This window comes from Danio aesculapii, chromosome 14, assembly GCF_903798145.1.
Source record: "Danio aesculapii chromosome 14, fDanAes4.1, whole genome shotgun sequence".
NCBI classification, from domain to species: Eukaryota; Metazoa; Chordata; class Actinopteri; order Cypriniformes; family Danionidae; genus Danio; species Danio aesculapii.
Window position 1 is genome coordinate 33,282,351 of NC_079448.1, and position 23,006 is coordinate 33,305,356.

The 23,006-nt window shown below is 36.4% G+C and overlaps 1 protein-coding gene across 1 annotated transcript in view; it reads right to left on the reverse strand.

Moving 5' to 3' along the window:
• Positions 1 to 23,006, reverse strand: part of gpc3 (glypican 3) — a 301,002-nt gene that overhangs the window by 50,783 nt on the left and 227,213 nt on the right. The window contains exon 7 of the mRNA XM_056471966.1: positions 6,165 to 6,369. Coding sequence (XP_056327941.1) covers positions 6,165 to 6,369 — 205 coding nt within the window. The remainder of the gene's footprint in view (positions 1 to 6,164; positions 6,370 to 23,006) is intronic.

Here is a 23,006-nt window from a genome sequence, read left to right on the forward strand (position 1 = left end):
GCGCTAGTATTTACAGTGAGGGAATCACATCCGATGCGGTACAGAGTTTGTTGTTTTAGAGATAAGTTATAATGATTACATATTATAAATAATCTTCCATAATGCCTTCATTGATACACAGTTATTCAGCAAAATTAAAGTTAAAGTGAGCACCCTCCCAATGGATATTGGATAAGATGAAATGACCAAGCATCCAGCCCGAAATATACAAATCTCACTGAAACTCCAAGTGTTTTTACAAGAGAGAAGTTAAAGGCCTACAAGTCTTTGGATGCCAACAATTTTGTTCTGTGTGGTCATGTGCAAGAAATAATGTTCCATGGTTACCAGATTCAAAACTTTGTAGTGCTAAAAACTGAGGTTCTGCCTAGCCAAAGACAAGAAAAGAAGACTGTGGAGTTTTATTAACTGTTTTTGCTGAAATTATTGCTGCAATCAAACAGAGTAATGTTTATGATTCAGCATAGCGTGAACTTACCTGATATAAAATGCAGAGTCTAGCATTTTTAATTAGGTCCTCACTCCATTCAGCCAAAGACTATAGAATACAGCTCTTAAGATGGCTGTTAGCAAAAGACGTCTGTGGTTGGCATTAAAAGTAGTGTGGTGTATGGTCGAATTTGGCATCCTACCGCACAACACGACATGCTTGCCATTGCATCCGGTCTTTTTTTGCAACCGGTATGCGCGGTTGAACCCGCGTGATGTCATGTGTGACGTAGGTTGGTAATTCCCCTATTGATCAAATAGTATATATGATTATTAATTTTGGTCCTTTATAGGCCGTTGTTTAATTTTATAGGCCGTAAGTTCATGTCTAAGTACCAGACACAACTGATGTGAAACCAGAAAATTTTAAAGTAAAGAGACAAAATGCTCTAAGTAAACAAATTTTATTAATAAATTTTGAGAGTATCATGTGCTATGATTGACCACGGCTGGACTCACGTCATCAATCACTAACCAACGAATCAGACGTTTCCATATCCATATAAAGTAGTCCACCTTTCTTACTTTTGTCATCCACATTTTTTTGAAAAACGCCCCGTCCACTCCTTCCTAAATCCAATAGCAGGGGAGTTTTGAGACCTACCTGAGCTCAGACTTCCCTTTCTCCCTCCTGTCTAAACGGAGGGAGGCCCAGGTCTGTGGATCCTTAGAGCTCAGAGCTCTCTCCCAGGACAGCATGCCAAAAATGCTTTTATTTATTCAAGCATTAGCTAAGTGTGAACTCTTGAAGCTAATTAATAAAGAGGATAGCATGAGTGAAATGAGGCTTCACAGGTTAAAAAAAAAGTTAACACTGGTATGGTAAACATGCAGACAGAACGGCAGAATCAAAGTCATATCAATGGTTTTTTTTTTTATGAAATCAAATTCCCAATTGAAATGTTTGGGCTTTGCAAACATTCACCAAAAAATGTTAAATTTGAATCCATCCTTATGGTAAGTGCATGAAGAATGTGTAAACATTGGTATTGCTGTGATTCTTCGATTCTCTATGTTTTCTACTTTACTACTGCAGAAACACAGACAGGATTGCAGAACCATAGCCATACCAATGTTTATACATACTTCATGAACTAACCGTAAGGATGCATTCAAACTTTCCATTGTTTGGAATTGCAAAATTGAGTAAACATTGGTATGGCTATGATCCTGCAAAGTAGAAAACTCGATCGAGTCATCAAAACTTACTTTGAATTTATTTTGAAACAGCAATTTGCCAATTTTAACTCTATAAATCAAAAGTTATACTAAGTGTCAACATTACAAGTGTGTCAACAGTTAATTTGCAGTTCATTCTGCTGGGGTAACCCCTGATAAAGAAGGGAATGGGATGAAGGAACATGAGTGAGTGAGTGAGTGAGTGAGTGAGTGAGTGAATGAGTGAATAAGTGAATGAGTGAGTGAGTTAATTGTCCTCACAAATTGAAAGGGGAAAATTTTAAACAATGGATATCAAATGTATTACATTTTTCTTTGATTGTGTCAGTTTGCACCATGTCAAATAAAAACTAGCTATGGGGCACTGAGAATTGCTATTTATGTAACAAATACATGTGACAACAAGCAACACATCAGTTTGTTTCAGCAGTGTCATTTATTAAGTGTTATTAATAAAACTTTCAGTTGATTAAGCTTTCAGTTTAATCACTGTAAAAATGACTGGGGTTGGCAACATAGGTGCGGTTCCAAATGCAGTTTAACTAAGTTTAGTCAGACAGGCAAGGTAAACACAGGAGCAAACTGGAGCATACGGGTAATCCAAAAGAGTAGTCATTGAAACAGGTGAAAAGGTTGTGGTAGGCGGCAAAACAACGCAAACAGTAGACAAGGTCAAAAACACCGTAAGTAAAACGCTATGAAATGTTTACTCTGGAAACAAGACTTAGCACTGGATGAGTGTGTGCGTGTGAGACATGTGTATGTGAGCTTGTATGCATGTATATATATATATATATATATATATATATATATGTATATATATATATATATGTATATATATATATATATATATATATATATATATATATATATATATATTTCCAGTAATTAGTAATATGTAATCAGGGAGTGATCTGGAACTGGTGTATGAGTGCAGTGCATGATGGGGTATGTAGTACAGGTGAACAACAGGGAGTGTTCTCCAGCAAGGGCTACATTGCTAGTGATTTTAACACTCACTCACCTTCCTTTGGCTTAGACCCTGATTTATCGCCCTAGCGGAATGAACTACAAATTACTCTGGCATTAGTTTTTTTGCAGTAGATGTGCTTTCAGCCACAACCCAGCAATGAGAGTACACTAACTTGTGAATATTCATTGCTGGGAAACACCCACACACTCTCTCATATACACACACTTATACAATACGCTACAATTTAGTTGATCCAATTCACCTACATTGCATATCTTTGAACTGTAGTGGAAACTGGAGCACTCAAAGGAATCCCATGCGAACACAAGGACAAAGGAAATACCAACTGGTACAGCGGGACTTAAACTAGGAACGTTCTTGTGAATTGATGCTACTGTGCCGCCCCTCAGTTCAATCAGCAATTTAAAATTTCTCTAAAATGGTTGAGCTTGATAAAAAAAACACAATTTTTGTATATTTTAAGTGATGAATAAAGAAACGGTGATGCACATTCTTCATTAACTAACCAGAAGAGTGCATTTAAACTTACCATTATTTAGTTACTGTTCGCAAAACCCAAATGTTTAAATTGGGAATTTGAATTCATGAAATGCACTTTAAGAAACAGGCACAACTGAACAAATCCCCATAGCTCCTGATGATACATTGAGGTCTGAAGTAAAACGATTGCTCTGTGCAAGAAACTGAACGTTATGTACGACATTATTACCTTTTATTCCACAGCCTCTGAAAAATGGTCCTAGGTGTGTTCACAACAGTTTGGAGCATCGACAAGCATTTTATTAAGCACCAAGGACCCCAGTTTCAGCTATAAATGTTCTTTAATGTTCTACTTAAGAAGAAAAAGTCACCAATATAAATTGCATAGCATGAGGCTGAGTAAATTACCAGCAATTTTTCACTTTTGGGTGAACTTTCCCTTTGACACTGCCCTAAAAATACAGTTTAAGGATTCTCCATGCTACATGATGATGAACATATTCCAAAACATCATAAAAATAGTTGGAAAGCCCAACCTTTGACATCCACCGCAAAAGTTATCAAAAACGATTCCTCCTCCCTCATAAATGTCTTAACCTGCATGATTGATTGTGTGGCTTTATTATTAGCATTTAGCATCCTTTTGGCCTGCTGTCCACCGTACTCTCAGAAACAATCCTGTAATTCATTCATAGGTCGCAAACCCAATGTCCCAACGCACAAACAAACAGATAATCAGAGCAGACTGGAGAGCGAGAAGAGGGATATAAAAGTCCAAGACAGGAAAGATATATCGCCAACTGTTCATCCCAGCACCCAAAACGCATTCTCCTCATTCTTAATAATTAAAGCAGTAAATCTTTCATGAGAGGGAGGGAGGACGCGCGCACAAACACCACTGGCTTACAGTTCAGAGAGCATTCAGACCTTGCTCCACTTCCTCGGTGTGAATTCAAGTGCTGATACGTGCATTATCCTGTCCTGCCACATGTGCTTTATACATGGGATTCTCGGTCTAACCCCGGGCCCCTGGCGGCACTACCCGGAGAGCCCAAATCTCTGCCACAACAACACGAGCAGGACGACAACTCCCTCTGTAGTGTTTGCTCAGCTGGTCCGGCTTTGTCAGTCAGTATCAGACTCCTTGTTCCTGCCCCTCTACTGTTATTCTTTGCCTCTGTTTAGTTTCTTTGCACTTACATGGTTTGTTGGTTCTTTTGTGCTTTGTTTTGCATCAAAGGGAACATCTCCCTCATACTCTGTTTGTTCTCTTGGACAATGATAAGGTCACAGGGTCACTGATAACAGACGCTACCTGTAACCTGTGATGCTGGGGCAACTAGAAAGCTACACTGTGTAACTTTTGGCCCTCTAGTGTTTGAAGCATACAAGATAACCATTGGAAGTAGGTAATTTACCTGAGCTATGCTTTGACTCTATGGAATGCAATCAGGGTTAAATGTAATACACATTTTGTTTTTGTTAATGCATCAACAGCCAATGAAATTGTTGCATTTAAAAACAATATTTGCATATGCAATGTGAAGTTATTTAGGATATTAGTATGCAAACATTAGAATTGACATTTATTCAGGAAGGATATAATAACAGGGACGTATGTTACACATTAGAGGAAATTGCTGAACAACTTTTTTTATAGAAACATGTTCAAAACTTCCACCTAAACATGGTCTAAATGAGCATTTTAATATGATTATTTTATTAACTTTAGATTCTGATTGCCTTCTATGTGGTTCTGCATTTTTGGAGCATCAGTGTACCCATAGTTAAGGCAACACAATTGCCTTAAATTGCAATCAAAACTCTCCTAAAAAATTATATGTAACTATGTAAAAGAGCTTTAACCTAAAATGTTGATTTAGATCAACAGTTAGGGGGAGATTACTTACAAATTGTAGCCCAATACTGATTATATATTATATGATGAAAATTGTGGTTAGTAACAAACTCAAGATTTTAGCTAATGTATTCTGAATATTTTAAGATTAATCGCCATTAAATTTACCACACTGTCTACTCAAGAAGTTGAATATATTTTCTTACTCTTTGCCTTTTATAATAAGCATACAAGTAGCTTATGACCCTATTCTTGATTTAACTTTTAGTTAATATGAGCAGCGGTAAATATTTTAGATGCCAGTCAATCTTCTGCAACTTTATTTTGAAATTAATAAATCCAAATTAGTGTTCCTTGCCAAAGTCCATCTATCGGCCCTTACGATCATGACCTCCCAATCATCCCCATCCACCGAATTGGCTCTATCACTGTTGCTTCACTCCAATAGCTGGTGTGTGGTGAGCGCACTGGCGCCGTTGTCCTGTGGCTGCCGTCGCATCATCCAAGTGGATGCTGCACACTGATGGTGGTGTGGAGAGACCCCTTTCATGATTGTGAAGCGCTTTGGGTGTATGGCCATACACAATAAATGCGCTATATAAATACACATTACATTACAAATAATGTTGCAGAAGATTGATAATGCTATTATTTGACATATTGATTGCTGCTCATATTAAGTAATGGTGGAAACTATAAACTTAGCATATAGTTGGTAATTGGTGTAGAGATTACCAAAAATTAATAAAACACTATCTTGCACATTTGTCAATCATGACTGTGACATGACTGCAAGTTATTAATACATTCTAATGGAAAGTATAGATTTTTCCCCAATACAAACATTGTTTTGTAAAAATGGTCAGTTTGCAATAGATGTGATGCTATGCTGATACATGTTTTATGACAGGTACTATTCATTTCTCTTTTTGCTTCAAAACTCTGTTCAGTCTGAGTATCAGTTTTGATTTTAAGTGCAAGTGATTTACATATGTTTTTCATGGTGATTTAGGGTAAGCAATAACACATTTTTGTGATTTCTTTGTCCAAAAAAAGTTGCTTTAACATTAATAAAAAATGATTAAGTAAGGTTAGATAATATATTTACAATGGCACAATGAAGTAATAAAAAACACTAAAAACAGTGGGTGTTATATCACTGACCTGCAAAGATGCGCAGGCGTTTGCGTCTCGGTGGTGGCCCGAGTCCTGAAACACCAGTACACTCATCTTCATCATCACAGTCCCCACTTTCTAGACCCTCCTCATCCTCATCTGTCTGTCCCTGTCCGGATGGGTTTCTCCTCGCTCCGCCACCCCCTGGTCGAGCCCTCCATCGCTTCTCAGGCAATGTCACCATCCGCAAAAGCTGCAGAGGACAGATAACAAGTTTATTAATTTGTGTGTGGTGAAAAAACATTTTGATTCAATGTTCCTTGCCGGTGGAATGATCTTCTCTTCCTGCGGATTAACTAATATCATTTAAATGACAAATAAAATCACAAAAGCCTGGAATGAGATCCAACAACATCTAAAAATAATATTAACACTGAGACTTTTTCATACTCGTCATCTGATGGTCAACTATCGCTGTAGCCACTGAGATAGTAGCCTTCATTTTGTATGTTTGGTGATTGTTTGTACTGTTCTCATGTGTTGATGGATGAGATGTTAAATGGTGTCTGTATGTTTTTTTTGTTTTGTTGAAAAACAGCATTCATGCTGAATCAGGTCCAATTATCTTCATCTTCATCTTTTCCTCTTTAAAAATTCTAAATAAATAAATGAATAAAAATCCCATCTTCTCAGAGATCACCTGAACCCCTGTGAAAAAAACCTCCTCACCACACAACAACCCCAAAATTTTTTTAATTCTGAGTGTGCCTCACAAAGGTGAGCTGGTTTAATAATCCACCTGTGGAAAACCCACTCTTTTATCTCTATTTCTTTGACACTAGTACCAGTTTCCCACAATTACACCAGACATGTTCTTACAATCACTCCATTTAAAAAAAACATTGTGCATCTATGAAGTCTGCTTCACATGTGAGTGGGCTTGACAAAAAAACAAAACAAAAAAAACAAAACAAAAAGGAAACACTCCCCCCTTAACTCTAGCACTTAATTCTCTGAGCAATTATCCCAATTCTCCAAATTAATTTTCCCTCTTCTTGCTGAATCATTGAACGCCTCCTCAAACGTAAGTTGCTTTGGACAAATGACAATGTAAATGTAGCATTACTTAGTAACTGAACATACATGCTATAAAATTTCTGGACTATAGAAAGAGGTTTAGTAATCATGCAGGTTGATGAAAAGTTAATGAATTAAGCATTGTGACCAACTCAGTGAATAATGCCATTAAATCAGAGAACTGTGAATATGTAAGTATGTAAAATTATAGAAATATATTAACTTAAGCTTCAAGTAAATATTTTAGGTAAAAGTCAGCCAAAGTTTGGCTCAAAAAACTGGGAATCCCTGCTCTAGATTTGATCTCATATATCAGTATGAGATTAAGTTTATGGATTTGTGCTCAGATCAAAATCACACTGTAGAGGAAAGCTGTCAAACAAAGGCATGGCAAAATTAATTTGTTATTGCTAAAAGGCTAAATGTTTCATTTTACAGTGATTTTAGCATACGGAGTTAAATGGCTGACATCTGGTGGGTGGAAACTGGTTATTTCCTGGATCGACTTGGAGTAATATCTGAGAAATGACTTTTGAAGAACATAAATCTTCACAGCATAACAAATGACTAAAAAGAAACGGTTTTGAATCTGGTAGGTGATAGTTTTATTTTAAACAACATTTTGTGAATTATCTTATAATTATTATGCATAATATGCAATCTTATCTGAGTTTATTCTATATAAAAATACTATTTAAACTTCAAAAATTCATTAGTGTCTCTGCAGGACAATTTAAAACAGTTTCTTTAAAACAATCTGACCAGTTACAAAAAGTCAATTACACAGCAACTGTTTTTAATGTAAAAGTCTTTGAAAAACATGATAAATCTGTTTAAACCAAGGCCTATTCTTTTGATTTTATTACATGTTAACAAAGTCAGCTACTTCCAGATAACAAAATAAACTGCTATGTAATACAAAACTTGATTGGGAATTTATTTCAAGCTTGATATGGTTTAATACAAAAAGCTGAAATATCACACAAAAGCCATTCATTTCTACAGTTGTTTTCTTGTCTTTGTGTTTTTTTTAATGGAGTCAGGCATAAAAGGATAAACGTTAAATGAGTTGATTCTTACATCGACCGCTGTTGTGTTTTGCCAAACTATAATTGCAGAAAATTCCATCGTCCCCCTCCGTCTTCTGCTTTTCCTTTAATCTTTCTACTCTGTCTCCCTCTTTTATTGATTTCCTTCCGATGTGCGGACACAAGCATGTGCTTGTTGTTGTTGCTTTTTTTTTTTTCGTTGCTGTTGTTGTTTTTGTCTACAGGAGAAAATTGAGATCAGATGGGTTTGGCTTTGGATGGCTTTGCTCCGAAATAAATCAGAGGAGCAACAGCTTCTGACCAGCACACAGCTCTTTCTCAGAAAAAAAATATAGATAATTATTACATTACACCCCTTCAGAAGATAAACAGGCCATATTAAACATACAAACGCCTCCATGCGTGATTTAAAGTCAGCACATTCTCAGGAGGTCAGCAGGGAAAGTCATACAACATATTCCAGCAGATCTTCACACAGGCCTCCATTCAGGCCTGAACACGGCAGTCACAGACGGCCTCTGTTTGAACAAGCCGCAGGGCCGGTTATAGCAGTGACAGAGAAACGTATTCATTTATGCGATTTGCTCACCAGCAATGACACCAAAAAAATCATAAAACGAATACAAAAGACGCCTGATAACGGTGTGAAAACGAGTTTGGCATAGCGCCACCTAGTGAACACCCTCAATGACTTCTGAAACTGTAAGAACAACAAATGCGCCTGTTTTCCCTGCGCGGCGAGGAATGGGCCTTTAATGCACTCGGCTCTCTTGTTTCAACAGCATGTTTTTGGAGAGCTGCATGAGTCTAAGCCTTAAGCACATTTACTGAGGGCTCTGAATTCCTTCCTGAAGACTGTTGCCCAGTAACGACGCGAGACGGGCTGTCCCCACAAACCATTTAAACTCTCAGAGCAAACAGTCGTAAAGACGAAAAGAGAGAGAGAGAGAGAGAGAGAGAGAGAGAGAGAGAGAGAAATGCGGTCGGGAGTATTTTAAAACAAACTCTAAAAAAGGTAGAGGGAGAAAAGAACAGAGGAAAGCTTACGGACAACTGGCTCCCCGTTTGGCACAGGGTGTATTGAGAGAAGGCCGATGGAGCAGAGCCACAAAACACTCACACACACATATATATAGCTACACACACACATACAGTGGCTAGCTGAGGTAGCACAGGGTGCTTTGGTTCTTGCGGGTTAGAGTACATTTCTAGCTGGTGCCACTGTGACACAGTGAAGGAAAACAAGAACTTATTCATGCTGGAAAGGTGTGTTTACATCAAGAATGATAACGAAGAACATGACTATAACAATAGTATCCATAGCAATGAACATGAATAATCTTTTTGTCGTAAGTATATGATGCAGTTTTGTTGTCTGCTGTTTTAAATAGAGAGAGTACTGATTGGCTGACAATGTTTTTTTATCATTAATTCATTTTCTTTTCGGCTTAGTCCCTTTATTTATCAGGAGTCAGCACAGCGGAATAAACCACCAACTATTCCAACATATGTTTTGCCCAGTGGATGCCCTTCCAGCTGCAATACAATACTGAGTAACATCCATACACACTCATTCACACACATACACTACGGCCAATTTAGTTTATTCAATTCACCTATAACGCATGTCTTTGGACTGTGGGGAAACTGAAGCACCTGGAGGAAATCTACGTGAACACAGGGAGAACATGCAAACTCCACACAGAAATGTCAACTGGCTTAGTCGGGACTTGAACCAGAAACCTTCAGCCACCATGCCATTTTAATCATTTATTATCTATATTCAGAAATTGCGAGTCATCGGTTTCTGGGACTTTGAAAGCCAAAATAATATATACAGGAGAAACAAAATGAATACCCATGGCTCCAGGTGATATATTGAGGTCCTATGAAACCATCATTGTTAATGTTGGTTAAACAGATCCCCAAACGATTCAGATTGTATTTGGTAAAAACAACATCAACAAAAATGCTTCCCAAGAACGAAAATAGTTACTCGGTTTAAAAAAGAAAATGCACATAGAACCTTTATTTTTTCTAAAATGTTTTAAATAATCTGCTGAACCAAATGTTGAATGAAAATGATCAATTATTAATCATAATTAGCATATTAATAATCACAATAGTTCTTTCTTATTCTTTATCTTTGTATTTGAAAGTAGCCAAATAACAACATAAAAAGTCAAACAAAACAACAAAAAGTTTGATTATAATAATCCAAATCAAACAAACTTTTTTCAGTTTTACTTTTTGTGTGGTGTTTGACTGTTTTTTATTAAAAGCGTAAAGAATAACAAAATCTATTAAGAAACAATCCTGTGTGTATCTGAGTGTTCAAACTAATATCACACTGAAAACAACTGAATTTGGGATTTCGTGCCATCTGAGAGAAGGGACCATCTCTGCATCTGCTTTGGGTCGATATGCTGTATTTTGCTTTGCTTGTATGTGTTTTTTAACCCCAAAGTGCATGTAGTTGCTAACTTGCATTTCATTCATCTTCAAGGATCACAGTTTCAGCCAAAGATCTTCAACATTAAAGTAATCGTTCACCCAAAACTGTACTCACGTTTACTCTCCCTCAAGTGATTCCAAACCTTTACAAGTTTCTTTATTCTGTTGAACACTAAAGAAGATATTTTGAAGAAAGCTGAGAAGCTGTAACCATTGACTTCCATAGTAGGAAATACAAATATACGGAAGTCAATGGTTACAGGTTTCCAGGATTTCTCAAAATATTTTCTGTTGTGTTTAACATAAGAAAGAAAGTCAAACAGGTTTGAAACAAGTAAAGGGCAAATAAATGATGACAAAATGTTCAGGATTGACTGAACTATCCTTTTTTAGTCACCTATTTTGGATGAGTGAACTGTCCCTAAAACAACAAACTCATATTGCACGGCTTACCATTTAACAGGTTACAACTTTCACACTGTAAACAATCCTTTGTAAAGAAGGGTTGGTGCAAACTATTCATTTGGTGCTAGTGTATTTTTGTCACACACTAAAGTCAGCAGAAATCAGGCTAAAATGCTCTATAAATCTATTTAACACCTCAGTGTTTTGCAATATGGGTTTATAAGGCGTAATATAAAATAATGGGAGTGAGTTACTCACCCATTGTTTCAGAAAAGCCACACACACTGTTTATTCAGCAACTCAGTCAATTTAAGTAGCCTATGTTCCATGGTAAATGTGGCCCTCCGTCTTGTAAATTACATTTACATACGATCAAGCTTCTGAAGTGTCTTGTGTAATTTTGTAATTAAAATACTGTATTAAATGTGAAATACTATTATAAAACTATGTGAATATTTTTTTTAAACGTATTTCTTCCAGTGATGGAAAATCTGAATACTTCAGCATCATTATTTTAGTCTTCATTATAACATAACTTTTAGGAAAAAAATCTGATATGCTGGTTTATAGCTAGAATCATTTGTTCTCAAGATTATTTGCTATACAGAAAGTAGGGAAAATATTGGAAAAATATAACATTGAAATATATTTATATTTTTTTGTGATATACATTGCGATATAAATACAATTTCACTTAGATCAGTTGAATAACTATTTGAAAAGTATTTATCATTTTAGATTGATTGAGATAATTATGTAGGGGAGGGCATACAATATAATAAACAATCTACAAGAATATATATAAATTCAATAAAGATTTTTTTTGTTGTTATTATTTAATAAAGCATTTTATTGTTTTCCGAATAGTCAAACTGTATTCAGGTATACAGTAATTAAATAATCAAGTGTAAAATAATACTGCATAGTTTTCTTTTTATAAACAATTCAATAAAATTAATTGTTGTTAATTTCTCAAAGGTACAAACGGTACAGTTTCTTATGCCTGAATGTTTTTAAAACACTCACACAGTGTCAGGCCTCAAAAAACACTTGCGAAATAATACATTATAATCCAGACTCAACATTGCGTATACTCGCTATATGACTATTGTAAATGATCAAATTGTAATATTGATGCTGAAATGATAAATTGTGCAGCCCTGATATAAGGTGTAGTAAACAGCATTTATTTAAAACAGAAAGTCTTTACTGTCACTTTTGGATAACTAAATACATCATTTTTGGGGAAAATTGTTAATTTCTTAGTTCCAAAAAAATCACTGACCCCAAACCTTTGAATCGTAGTGCATTTTCAAGATTATTTTTATGTCATTATTCAAGTCAATTCTATTCAAGTTTATTTGTGTAGCGCTTTTCCCACTAATTATTGTTTCAAAGCAGCTTTACAAAACGTGCACATTTCTCCATTACTTTCAAATTAAGTTGAAGTTACAATCAAATAAAAGTTATTATACACAGACCTGAAATGTTATTGCATATAGGTGATGTCTATGTGTACATGTTTAATGAAGTGCATTATTTATTTATCAGAGTTTAAAATATCCACATTATGGCATAAAAAAAGCTTTTTCTGTGCCAAACATATATGGTTGGAATAAAATATTACAATATCAAAATTACTGATATTGTCTCAATCTAAGAGATTTTTTGCCAAATGACCAAATAGGTAATTTGTGCAATCAGCTTATTACAACCTACAGTTAGATTTTAAAGTTAAGACCCCAATAGATGTATCGGTTAAAATGCTGGTTCACTCTTTTTCTCCATTTCTGATTCACAACACATTTACACATTTGGAAGATTTTGTAAATGATTGTTCATGACTTATTAGCATGCATTTTTGGTAGATGAATGGGCACAATGAGGGGCACTATTTTAGCAAACTCTCCTATGATCATGTTTCAGGATCAAGTGAAAACTGTCAAATAGTTTAGAGGGGGGGGGGGGGGGGGGGGGTTGTTTCAGCATATGCCCATTATATGTTCAGCCAAATGCACAAGCTCTTGTCAACCACAACAATAATGGCATACTACAGGAGTGCATGTTCATGTAAAGATGTGAAGTGTATTTTTTTTAAAGTGACATCATCAACTAATTCAACTTACAAAATACTTGCATACACATGGATATGTTATATAAATAATCTTGATTTACTTGACATAAGTGCCAAATGCTAATTTTGCACTAAATTAAATACTATTAAATACTATTTTAACTTCCAAACCGGGACTCGAACCAGCAACCTTCAGCCACCATGCCACTTTAATCATTCAATAACTATATTCAGAAAATACAAGTTATCGGCTTCTGGGACTTTGAAAGCCAAAAACTATGTACAGGAGAAACAAAATGAATACCCATGGCTCCAGGTGATACATTGAGGTCCTATGAAACCATCATTGTTACTTTTGGTTAAACAGATCACCAAATGATTCAGATTGTATTTGGTAAAAACAACCTCACAACTAAAAGCTTTCCGAGAACAAAAAGAGTTACTTGGTTTTAAAAGAAAATGCCCATGGAACCTTTATTTTTTCAAAAATGTTTTAAATAATCTGCTGAACCAAGTATCAAAAGAAAATCTGCATTTATTAATCATAACTAGCATATTAATAACTAAAATTTTTCTTTGTTATTATTTGTAATTGTAATTAAAAGTAGTCAAAAAAAATAAATAAATAACAAACCGCCAAACTAAAAAAAATTATTGAATAACAAGAATACTCCAAATCAATCACTTTTTTGTTTTGTTTTACGCCAACTACTAATTCAACTTGCATAATACTGGCTCATGGATTAGTTATATAAATAATCGTAACTTTATCTGTCATGAGTGCCAAATGGTATCTTAGACATCAAACTTCCAAGTAAAGATCAGAAAAGTACTTTGCAGTTAGTATCACAGGGCCATAAAGTTTTCTTTAAATACATGAATGCAAGTTTGAGCAATTTAAAGCATTAAGAACCACTTAAAAAACATCCTAAATTCTGTCAACCCTTTCCTATTTCCTCTCAAAAACAAGCTTTTAGCAAAATTAGTTTTTCTTTTCATCCTTCCCTTTGGTGAGTCTTACAATCCCTCTCTGCCATTGGCAGAAAATGGGAAAAAAAATCCACAAAAAACCCATGAAAAACTGTGACAACATATGTATTACGTGTTCAACTAAAACAACAATGGCAGACTACAGAACTGTGTGTTCATGTCTTTTTTTACAAATTGACATTGCCAACTAGCTTAACTTTTTCAAGGATCTGGATAAACTGGGATCATTTTGACATTCGGTAAGCAAAACTTTTCAAAAAGCCAAAGCAAAAACTTTCCTGTTGTTAAGTACATCATGGTTGTGTAAACATCCCCTTAGATCAATGCAGTCAATGTGCACAATATGAATCTGCACTTGCCCTGACACTGCTTCTGTGAAACAAGCCTGATGCATACCATACAACCTCGAGGAAGCACAGAGGAAACAAATAAAACTAAAATATGCTTGATAAATCAAGTACAAGCCTCACATTGGAGGACTCCCCTCCTCTTCTTTCTCTGCGGTCCAGAGGCTCCGGGAACACAAGAGCTCATGGAATGCAGCGAAGCCCGATGCAAAAATGCAATTAGTGTCTGTTCAGCCATGCGATCTCTTCTTTCCCTAACTGCACTGAAAGCAAAGGAAAACTCAGCTCACAAACTCCACACAAAAGGCCAACATGTGGCAAAGTGCTCAAGGCAGAGAAGATGCACAGGGACCACAGACCTGTCACTAAAGCCCCATACCGGGCATGAACTCTGATCAGGGTCAGTGCCCAGAGCGATACTGTAATGCCACATGGTGGTTTACTGTTTAATCAAGCAGACGAGCAATGGAGCGTTTAAGAGGAGAAAACTCACAGACGATGACTTTCTGGAAATTAGAAGACCATGACTAAACAATGATTAGTCCAGTGTAGATCTCATGCTGAAAACCTGCTGCCATGATGACACGGTCTTGTGGGTGAGGGGCTGCCAAAGTATTTAAGTGTGCTGCTATGCGGTTGTTGTGTGTATACATACTGACCAAAACAACAATACCACATTGATATCAAGTCTTTATTATAATCCAGTTCCTAATTATGAATGTACATTTATGGGTTTTTCACAAATATTAAAACTAGCACATGAAAATGTTACCCCCTTTCAAAACTCAAAGCACAATATTACTGTAGCACATTCTGTTTAATTTAGCCTACTGTAGCTTGTTTCTGTTTTTACTTCTAATTTGTTTTCATGGTTGCTTGTTGTTTCATTGTTTACATCCACATGATCGGCATGGGATGATAACCGTTTCAAGGTATACCGCGGTTTGGAAAAGTAATGCCAATTTTTTCTGTTATGTCTTTCCTACGGTATGTGTACGATTTTTATTAACAGTTTTTTTTCGTCTTTTAGGACAACAGTATCTCCAGCAGAAATGATTCCCAAAGATGCCTCTTCAAATTGTAAAGAAAACTGTGTTTTTGAAACTAATTAAGACAAAATATTATTAATAAAAAGTTTTTCAAAATAAAAAATATGGTGTTAAAAGGAGAAAAAAAGTTGTTGTTTTTTTAGCCAGACATTAAAAAAATATTATATTTTAGAGCAGTAATCACATTATCGTCAAACCATGATATTCTTTATCCAACGTTATCATACCATCAGAATCTTATACCGGCCTATTCCTAAGACACGACAGAAAAAACGTTAAATACCACAGCCTTTAAGAAATGCAAAATAGTGAGTGCACTGCATTCCCAACGAAATGGTAAGATTTATGATCTGATTAATACATATTAACCTCTTTAATATTATTGAAAGTATATGCTAAGTGTTGGATTTCTAATTTTTTTATTTTTTGGTTTGCAAATTTCATTTTCAAACTGTATGTTTGCTAGTTATAACATTTTCAAGATCTGAGGTAAACTGCTGGAACTTTCATTATTACAATAAATACACGCGAAAAGTCAAACTCACATTATTTGCTCCTGAGGTGATAATTGTCATAGTAGTTTATGATGTTGTTCAGTCACAATGTCTCAGAAATAGAAATCGTTGTGGGAGGTTAGATACCTTTTATCTTGTAGCAGCGTCACCTTTAGGACACCGTGTCAGGGAGTCTGCCTTTTTGAGGGTTTTCTCAATTACAAAATTGTTCCAGTGCACTGAAACATTTACTCACTGAAAAGTTCCACAATACAGCATGAAAATCAGGAATCATACATGCTCACAATGTTCTCCTAATGGAATTCTGATGTGGAAAACATGAATCCCAGGAACCAAATCAAAACATAATGACAAATGAGAGACCTAAAAATACAGACATAGTTGGGCTCATTCACTTCAAATGCATCTTTGCTTGTAAAAGTGTGAGACGCAACCATTCGGAATGGTTTAACAAAAAAAAGCACAGCATAAAACATGGTGTCCAGACACAGCCACTAATTGCCTGTAAATAGAAAGTTGGAGTTCTTTTAACTTAACATGGCATCTAAAAAACCTGGCCTTATGTGCTTAAGTTGAAAAAATACAAACAAAAGTAGAGCATTGGAAAGAAATGCTCCTTCGAATAATCTAGCAAACAATTATGAACGAATAATTGTTAAATGTTAATCAAAACCATCAAAATGATTCGTCTATATTGTAAATTCAAAACGTTATTATAAATTATATGTGAAAAATATCAGTTACGTTGCACTCATAAACATCAGTTTTGATTATGGACATTCTTATTTTACAATGTCTTGTGAACCAAGCTCATCAATGTCTTTACCATTGCCCAAATTTCTGCATACAACCTGCTAATTCATGACCTCACAAGGTACCAAGTGATTGCGAGGTACCCCGAGTATAAATAGGCTTATGTTGTTTTAGGTTTCAATTGTTCCTGGTCTGTTCTTTCTAATGGTCTCTATAATGGTCCATTCTTTATATGGTCTGTTTTTAAAACTCTCTCTTTGTCAAATTCTATAAATAGATTTGAAAATTATGCAAGTCAATGGGGACCATAAACTCTTTGGTTATCCACATTACATGTTTTGCATAAGAAAAACTCACAGAACTTCAGGCCAAAATGAAGTTGGTTTGGAGCTAATTGCAGGCGTTTGAAGCCACTTGCCAAAGTAAAACCTCCAAAAAAAGTTTGCTCCTGCTGGTAAACACCTTCCAACTACAATTGATGGTGAGGATGTAATAAGGGGGTTTGGGACTCCACTTCGTCTTCTCGGTTCATTTACTCTGTTCAGTTCATTGATTCAGACGACCACAAATAAAAACAAACACTAAAAAGCTTCATAATAAAAGGAATTGATATCTGAGTGAAAGCAACACTACACTGTTTGTGTTGCTTAATATTATAAAGCTGCTTGATTTACAGCAAACTACTACGTAGTAAACAATAGTAAACAAATACTATTGATGGATTCGGATTTCTGCCTTCCAATCTGTCCCAGCATGGATCAACATTTATCCTATTTCTCATTAATTTATTAATAAGATTAATTGAATAGTAAAAGTTAACACATTGCTTAATATAAGAATGTTCAGTGCGTTTGCCTGTCTCTTTGTAACTATTTTCAGGAGCCACCAAATTAGGTCAGAGGTCATGGAGACCTCGAGTGGAACTGAAGGGATGGATGATTGAAAACAACTGTACAACTGTTTTCCTATTTGTATTGCTATGTGTTAATACTGTCTAAAGTGATTTTGATATTATTATTATATTGTGTTAATTTTGTTTAAAGTGGTTTTACTTTTTATTGAAGATAGACTTTGTGTAGTAAGGATATAACAGCCTGAATTTAGATTATACCGGTTTTTAACCAGTTTTGATAAGGCTCGTTTCCACTGACTGGTACGGTATGGTACGATTCTGTTTGGTACGGGTCACCTTTATCAGGCTTGCGTTTTCACTACCAAGGGTACCCTTTTGGTGGGCGTGGTGTATGACAGAAAGTTTCAGTCGACGTCATTCTCGCTCGAGGAAATGTCTACAATAAAGCTGTACGGGTCACTTACATATCATATGAAAAGCTCTTTTCACAAAACAGATGCTTCATACACATAAATACTTGTTTAGAATGTTTATTACTAACTTTTCAGTGAACATGAGTTGATTATAACTGCAGATCAATGACAGTGCGAAACAGCCTACTGTAACGTCTGTAATTATATTAAATAACTGAATAAATGACCATATATAAACACATACAGCCCCTTACAGTCTCCGATATGTTACCAACTACAGAAGAACTACATATAGCATACATTTCGTCAGTATTTAGGTTCAAAACAACACAAAATATAGCCCACAGTCAGTGAAAACCTCTCATCTGTGTCTGTAATCTTCAGCAGCACATGTAGCCTCTGTTAGACAGGAATTCCGTCATTCCCAGTTCATATTAGTATAAAAAGGTGAAGATAATAGTTATACATGGCATTTTGTCCATGTTTGCTGAAAAATAATGTGCTCCTTTTTTTCCGGCTTTTCCTTTGTTTTTTCGCAGGTCACTCTTGCGTTTGTCAGTGTCTGACAAGATTGGGTTTCAAAAGCATGTCAATCATCAAGCGCAGGTTATTATCATCATATTATTAAACTACGGGGCAAAGGGTAAATCTGCTCTACTTGGCTTTGTGGCTGTTTATCAAGACGACAACAAGGTTTGTTTGAGCCCAGATCGACAATGGCTCGTTATTATATGTATTTATTATTCCGCTATAATCTCTCGCTGTGTATTTCAAACATGGCGGGTTTTTTGTTTTCATTCTGGCTTGTTGCGTAAGCGAATGACGCCTCTCTGTAAACCAATAGCATTCAGCTGTGCATCTAGCTCCGCCTTTTTGTAGCCTTTCTCGTGTTTGGTACCCTTTCTAAAGGAAACGGCTATAAAAGCGTACCAAACCGAACCGTACCGTACCGTATCACTCAGTGGAAACGGGCCAATAAAGACGGCTGAGAGTACACTCAAGCTTGGGTAAGAAACAGATTGTACTTTAAGTGTGTGTGTTCTATTTGATTGTGGATCCTTTTCACAGGTCTGGGGTCAGCTCTAAACAGTCTAGTGGATGTCTGATGTTTATATGCTTGAGATATTGTTTAGAATTGTACGCTCACACCCACATGGAAATTTTCCTAGACTATCTGTGTTTTAACCAATCAGGTTAGAACGCCTATATGTATGACGCAGTTAATGACGTTATGTGAGAGTATAATTGATGTTGATTTGTGATTGTAAGCAGAGCGGCCTAGGAACTTATTGCGGTTGTTGAAGCTGGCTTCTGCTGATGAAACTGCAAACTATCTTCAGTAAACTTTATTTATTTATTTGAATCTCTGACTCCAGCTCTTCTTCATCTGACAGACTGGTCATTCTTTGGGTTAAAACTGTAAATTATCCCTACACTATGGAAGTAAATGGTTACAGGTTTTCAACATTTTTCAAAATAACTTATTTTGTGTTCGACAGGAAAAAAGAAACTCAAACAGGTTTGTGACAAGTAAAGAATAAGTCAATTCTAAATGAATTTTCAGTTTTGGGTGAACTATCTTTTAAAATTCCTGAATATAAGCAATTTAAAGCATTAAGAACCACCTCAAAAATCCAAAACTCTGTCCACCCTTACCCTTTTCCTCTCTAAAACAAGTTTTTTTCAGCAAAATGAGTTTTTCTTTTGATCCTTTCCCTCAGTGAGTCTTACAATTTATCCCCACCACACACAAAAAGAAAAAAAATCCACCTACTGTGGAGAAAACATGAGAGGACAAGGTTTTTTTTCTCTGTCTCTTTTTTTGGTAACCACAACACACGCTGTGGGGCGGCAGTGAGCAGCTGAGGGTTGTGTATGGCCTGGGTATAAAGACCCCAGAGGGGACGGAGATAAAGCCTGTGGTTTGGCCCTCACGCTGCAGCAGCAGATCCAGCGTGTCACCGCTCTGAAGTGTAACCCAAACAGGGTCAGAACAGGGACACGGCTTCCCTCTACAGCAGCCTACATGTTTGTGTATTTGCTCGAGAGAGAAACCGAGGAAACCGGATGAAATGTAGCGATGACTTGTTGTTGTTTTTTCTTCCTTTTTTACCTCTGATTAGCATCATACCATGTATTGTGCCTGTTAGAGACTAAAAAAAGAGCATGTCTGGACTTGTGTCGCAGCTTGTGGTCTGTTCATATGGTGCTCTGCATGCTGTCCAGGCTGTATAGGCAACAGCTATACTGAATGCGGTCAGTGAGATGTTATATTTTTTCAAAGAAATTAATAACTTTAATCAGCAAGAACTCATTAATTTGATTAACTGAGAGTCCATGTGTTTATGATGTTACAAAGGTTTCTATTTTACATTTACAGTTAATCACTTGGAGATTGGAAGAATCACTTTATCCAAAGCCACTTACAAATGAGGACAATAATCAAAGCAACAAAAACAACAACAACAATAATAAATAATATGACAATTGTCAGTTAGTCAATTCTTAGGTGAAAAGGATAAAACAATGACTAATTGTTAGGATAATTGTTCCCCAGGTGATTTACTACATTTATAAAACTAAATTAATTTCTAAAATGTTTAAACATGCAAATTAATTAAATGTAGTTCTATTTATTTAGTTGGTTTGTCTATTTTAGTTAGATTCGGCTAATTTGCATACTTCTAGAGCAAAAAAGCCAGGTGTTTAAAATTATTGTTCAATTCTTTTGACATATTAGAACCATAAAGTTCATGCTGGGGATCTTGGGTCTACACAAACCGTACAGCTTGTGTACATGCTGCTAAAGTGAAAACTCATTCTGAAAAAAAAAAAAAAACTTATTTTCAAAATAAATATACACCCACTGGCCACTTTATTAGGTATACCTTGCTAGTACAGGGTTGGACCCACTTTTGCCTTCAGAACTGCCTTAATCCTTCGTGGCATAGATTCAACAAGGAACTGGAAAATTCCTCAGAGATTTTGGTCCATAGTGACATGATAGCATCATGCAGATTTGTCAGCTGCATATCCATGATGCGAATCTCCCGTTCCACCACATCCCAAATGTGATCTATTGGATTGAGTTCTGGTGACTGTGGAGGCCATTTGAGTACAGTGAACTCATTGCCATGTTCAAGAAACCAGTCTGAGATGATTTGTGTTTTTATGACATGGAGCGAATGTTGCAGCAGAAATTGAGACTCATCAGACCAGGCAACATTTTTCCAATCTTCTATAGTCGAATTTTGATGATTTTGGTGTACTGTTGGCTTTCTATCAGCTTGAACCAGTCTGGCCATTCTCCCCTGACCTCTGGCATCAACAAGGCATTTGCGTCCACAGAACTGTCGCTCACTGGATATTTTCTCTTTTTCTAACCATTCTCTGTAAACCCTGGAGATGGTTGTGCGTGAAAATTCCAGTTGATCAGCAGTTTCTGAAATACTCAGACCAGCCTGTCTGGCACAAACAACCATGTTACCTTTAAAGTCACTTAAATCATCTTTCTTCCCTCATTCTGCTGCTCTGTTTGAAATGCAGCAGATCATCTTGACCATGTCTACATGCAAAAATGCATTAGAAATTTGTGTTAACGAGCAGTTGGACGGGCGACGCGGTGGTGCAGTGGGTAGCACGTTTGCTTCACAGCAAGAAGGTCGCTGGTTCGAGCCTCGGCTGGGTCAGTTGGTGTTTCTGTGTACAGTTTGCATGTTCTCCCTGTGTTCCCATGCCCAGGTAGCAAAGAATTCTGGCCCAGATTTGGCATAAATCTGGCACAGCAGGCATTCATCCGGCAGTGGCATACAACATGTGGGCCAAACATGGGCCTGGTTTGGCAGAGGTGTCACCGTCTTTAAGGCGGCACACAATACTTGGGCCAGATGCAAAATGTAGTATTTGGCCCAGATGTTAATAATTGATATATGGGCCATGTGAGTCTGGTCTATCTTGACCCATAAAAAACACATTTGTATTATTTTCAAATAAAAATAAAAAATTCTACCTATCAGGTCGCTTCGAGGAAAGGCACGCCCATAGTGCAATGATTCATGGGTTTATCAATTTCATTGCAGTCGTGACACACCAACATATCTGGCCCAGTTCAGGCTCAGTTATGGGTTATTAACTTGGCTAAGACTTGGCCCAGATTTGGTCCATGTTTGGCTCTTGTCTGGAAGCACAGACTTGGTCCAGTCATGTACCGTAATTCACTGCGGCATGTGGGCCAAGCAAAAGCTGATTGTGTGGGCCACAGCTGGGCCAGAGATATTTTGCTATGTGGGTGGGTTTCCTCCGGGTGCTCCGGTTTCCCCCACAAGTCCAAAGACATTTGGTATAGGTGAATTGGTGAAGCTAAAACTGTCCGTAGTGTATACGTGTGAATGATTGTGTATGGACGTTTCTCAGTAATGGGTTGCAGCTGGAAGGGCATCTGCTGCGTAAAACATGTGCTGGACAAGTTGGTGATTCATTCCGCTGTGGCAACCCCGGATTAATAAAGGGACCAAGCCGAAAAGATAATGAATGAGCAGTTGGACAGGTGTACCTAATAAAGTGGCCAGGGAGTGTGAATTGTAATTGACATCCACAGACACAAATTGATAAAGTGTGATGAAAGAAACTTAAAACCATATTTTCAATATTTACTTTCAATTAAACTGAATAAAAGCTGCGAATTTAATTAATTCATTTTGTTAAAATATTTTACAAGTTAGTATTTTTGATCAAATGCAGCAATGGTGAGCCTGCTTTCATAAGCATCAAATCTTAACTTAAACTGGATCCCCACAAACACTCTCAAACGCTCGCAGCATCCATCGTTCTTCAGAAAAGAATCTAAATAATCAAATAAGCCTGGTGCTTAACCTCAGTGTAATTTCGTTTGAATTGTAATTTCCTGCATTC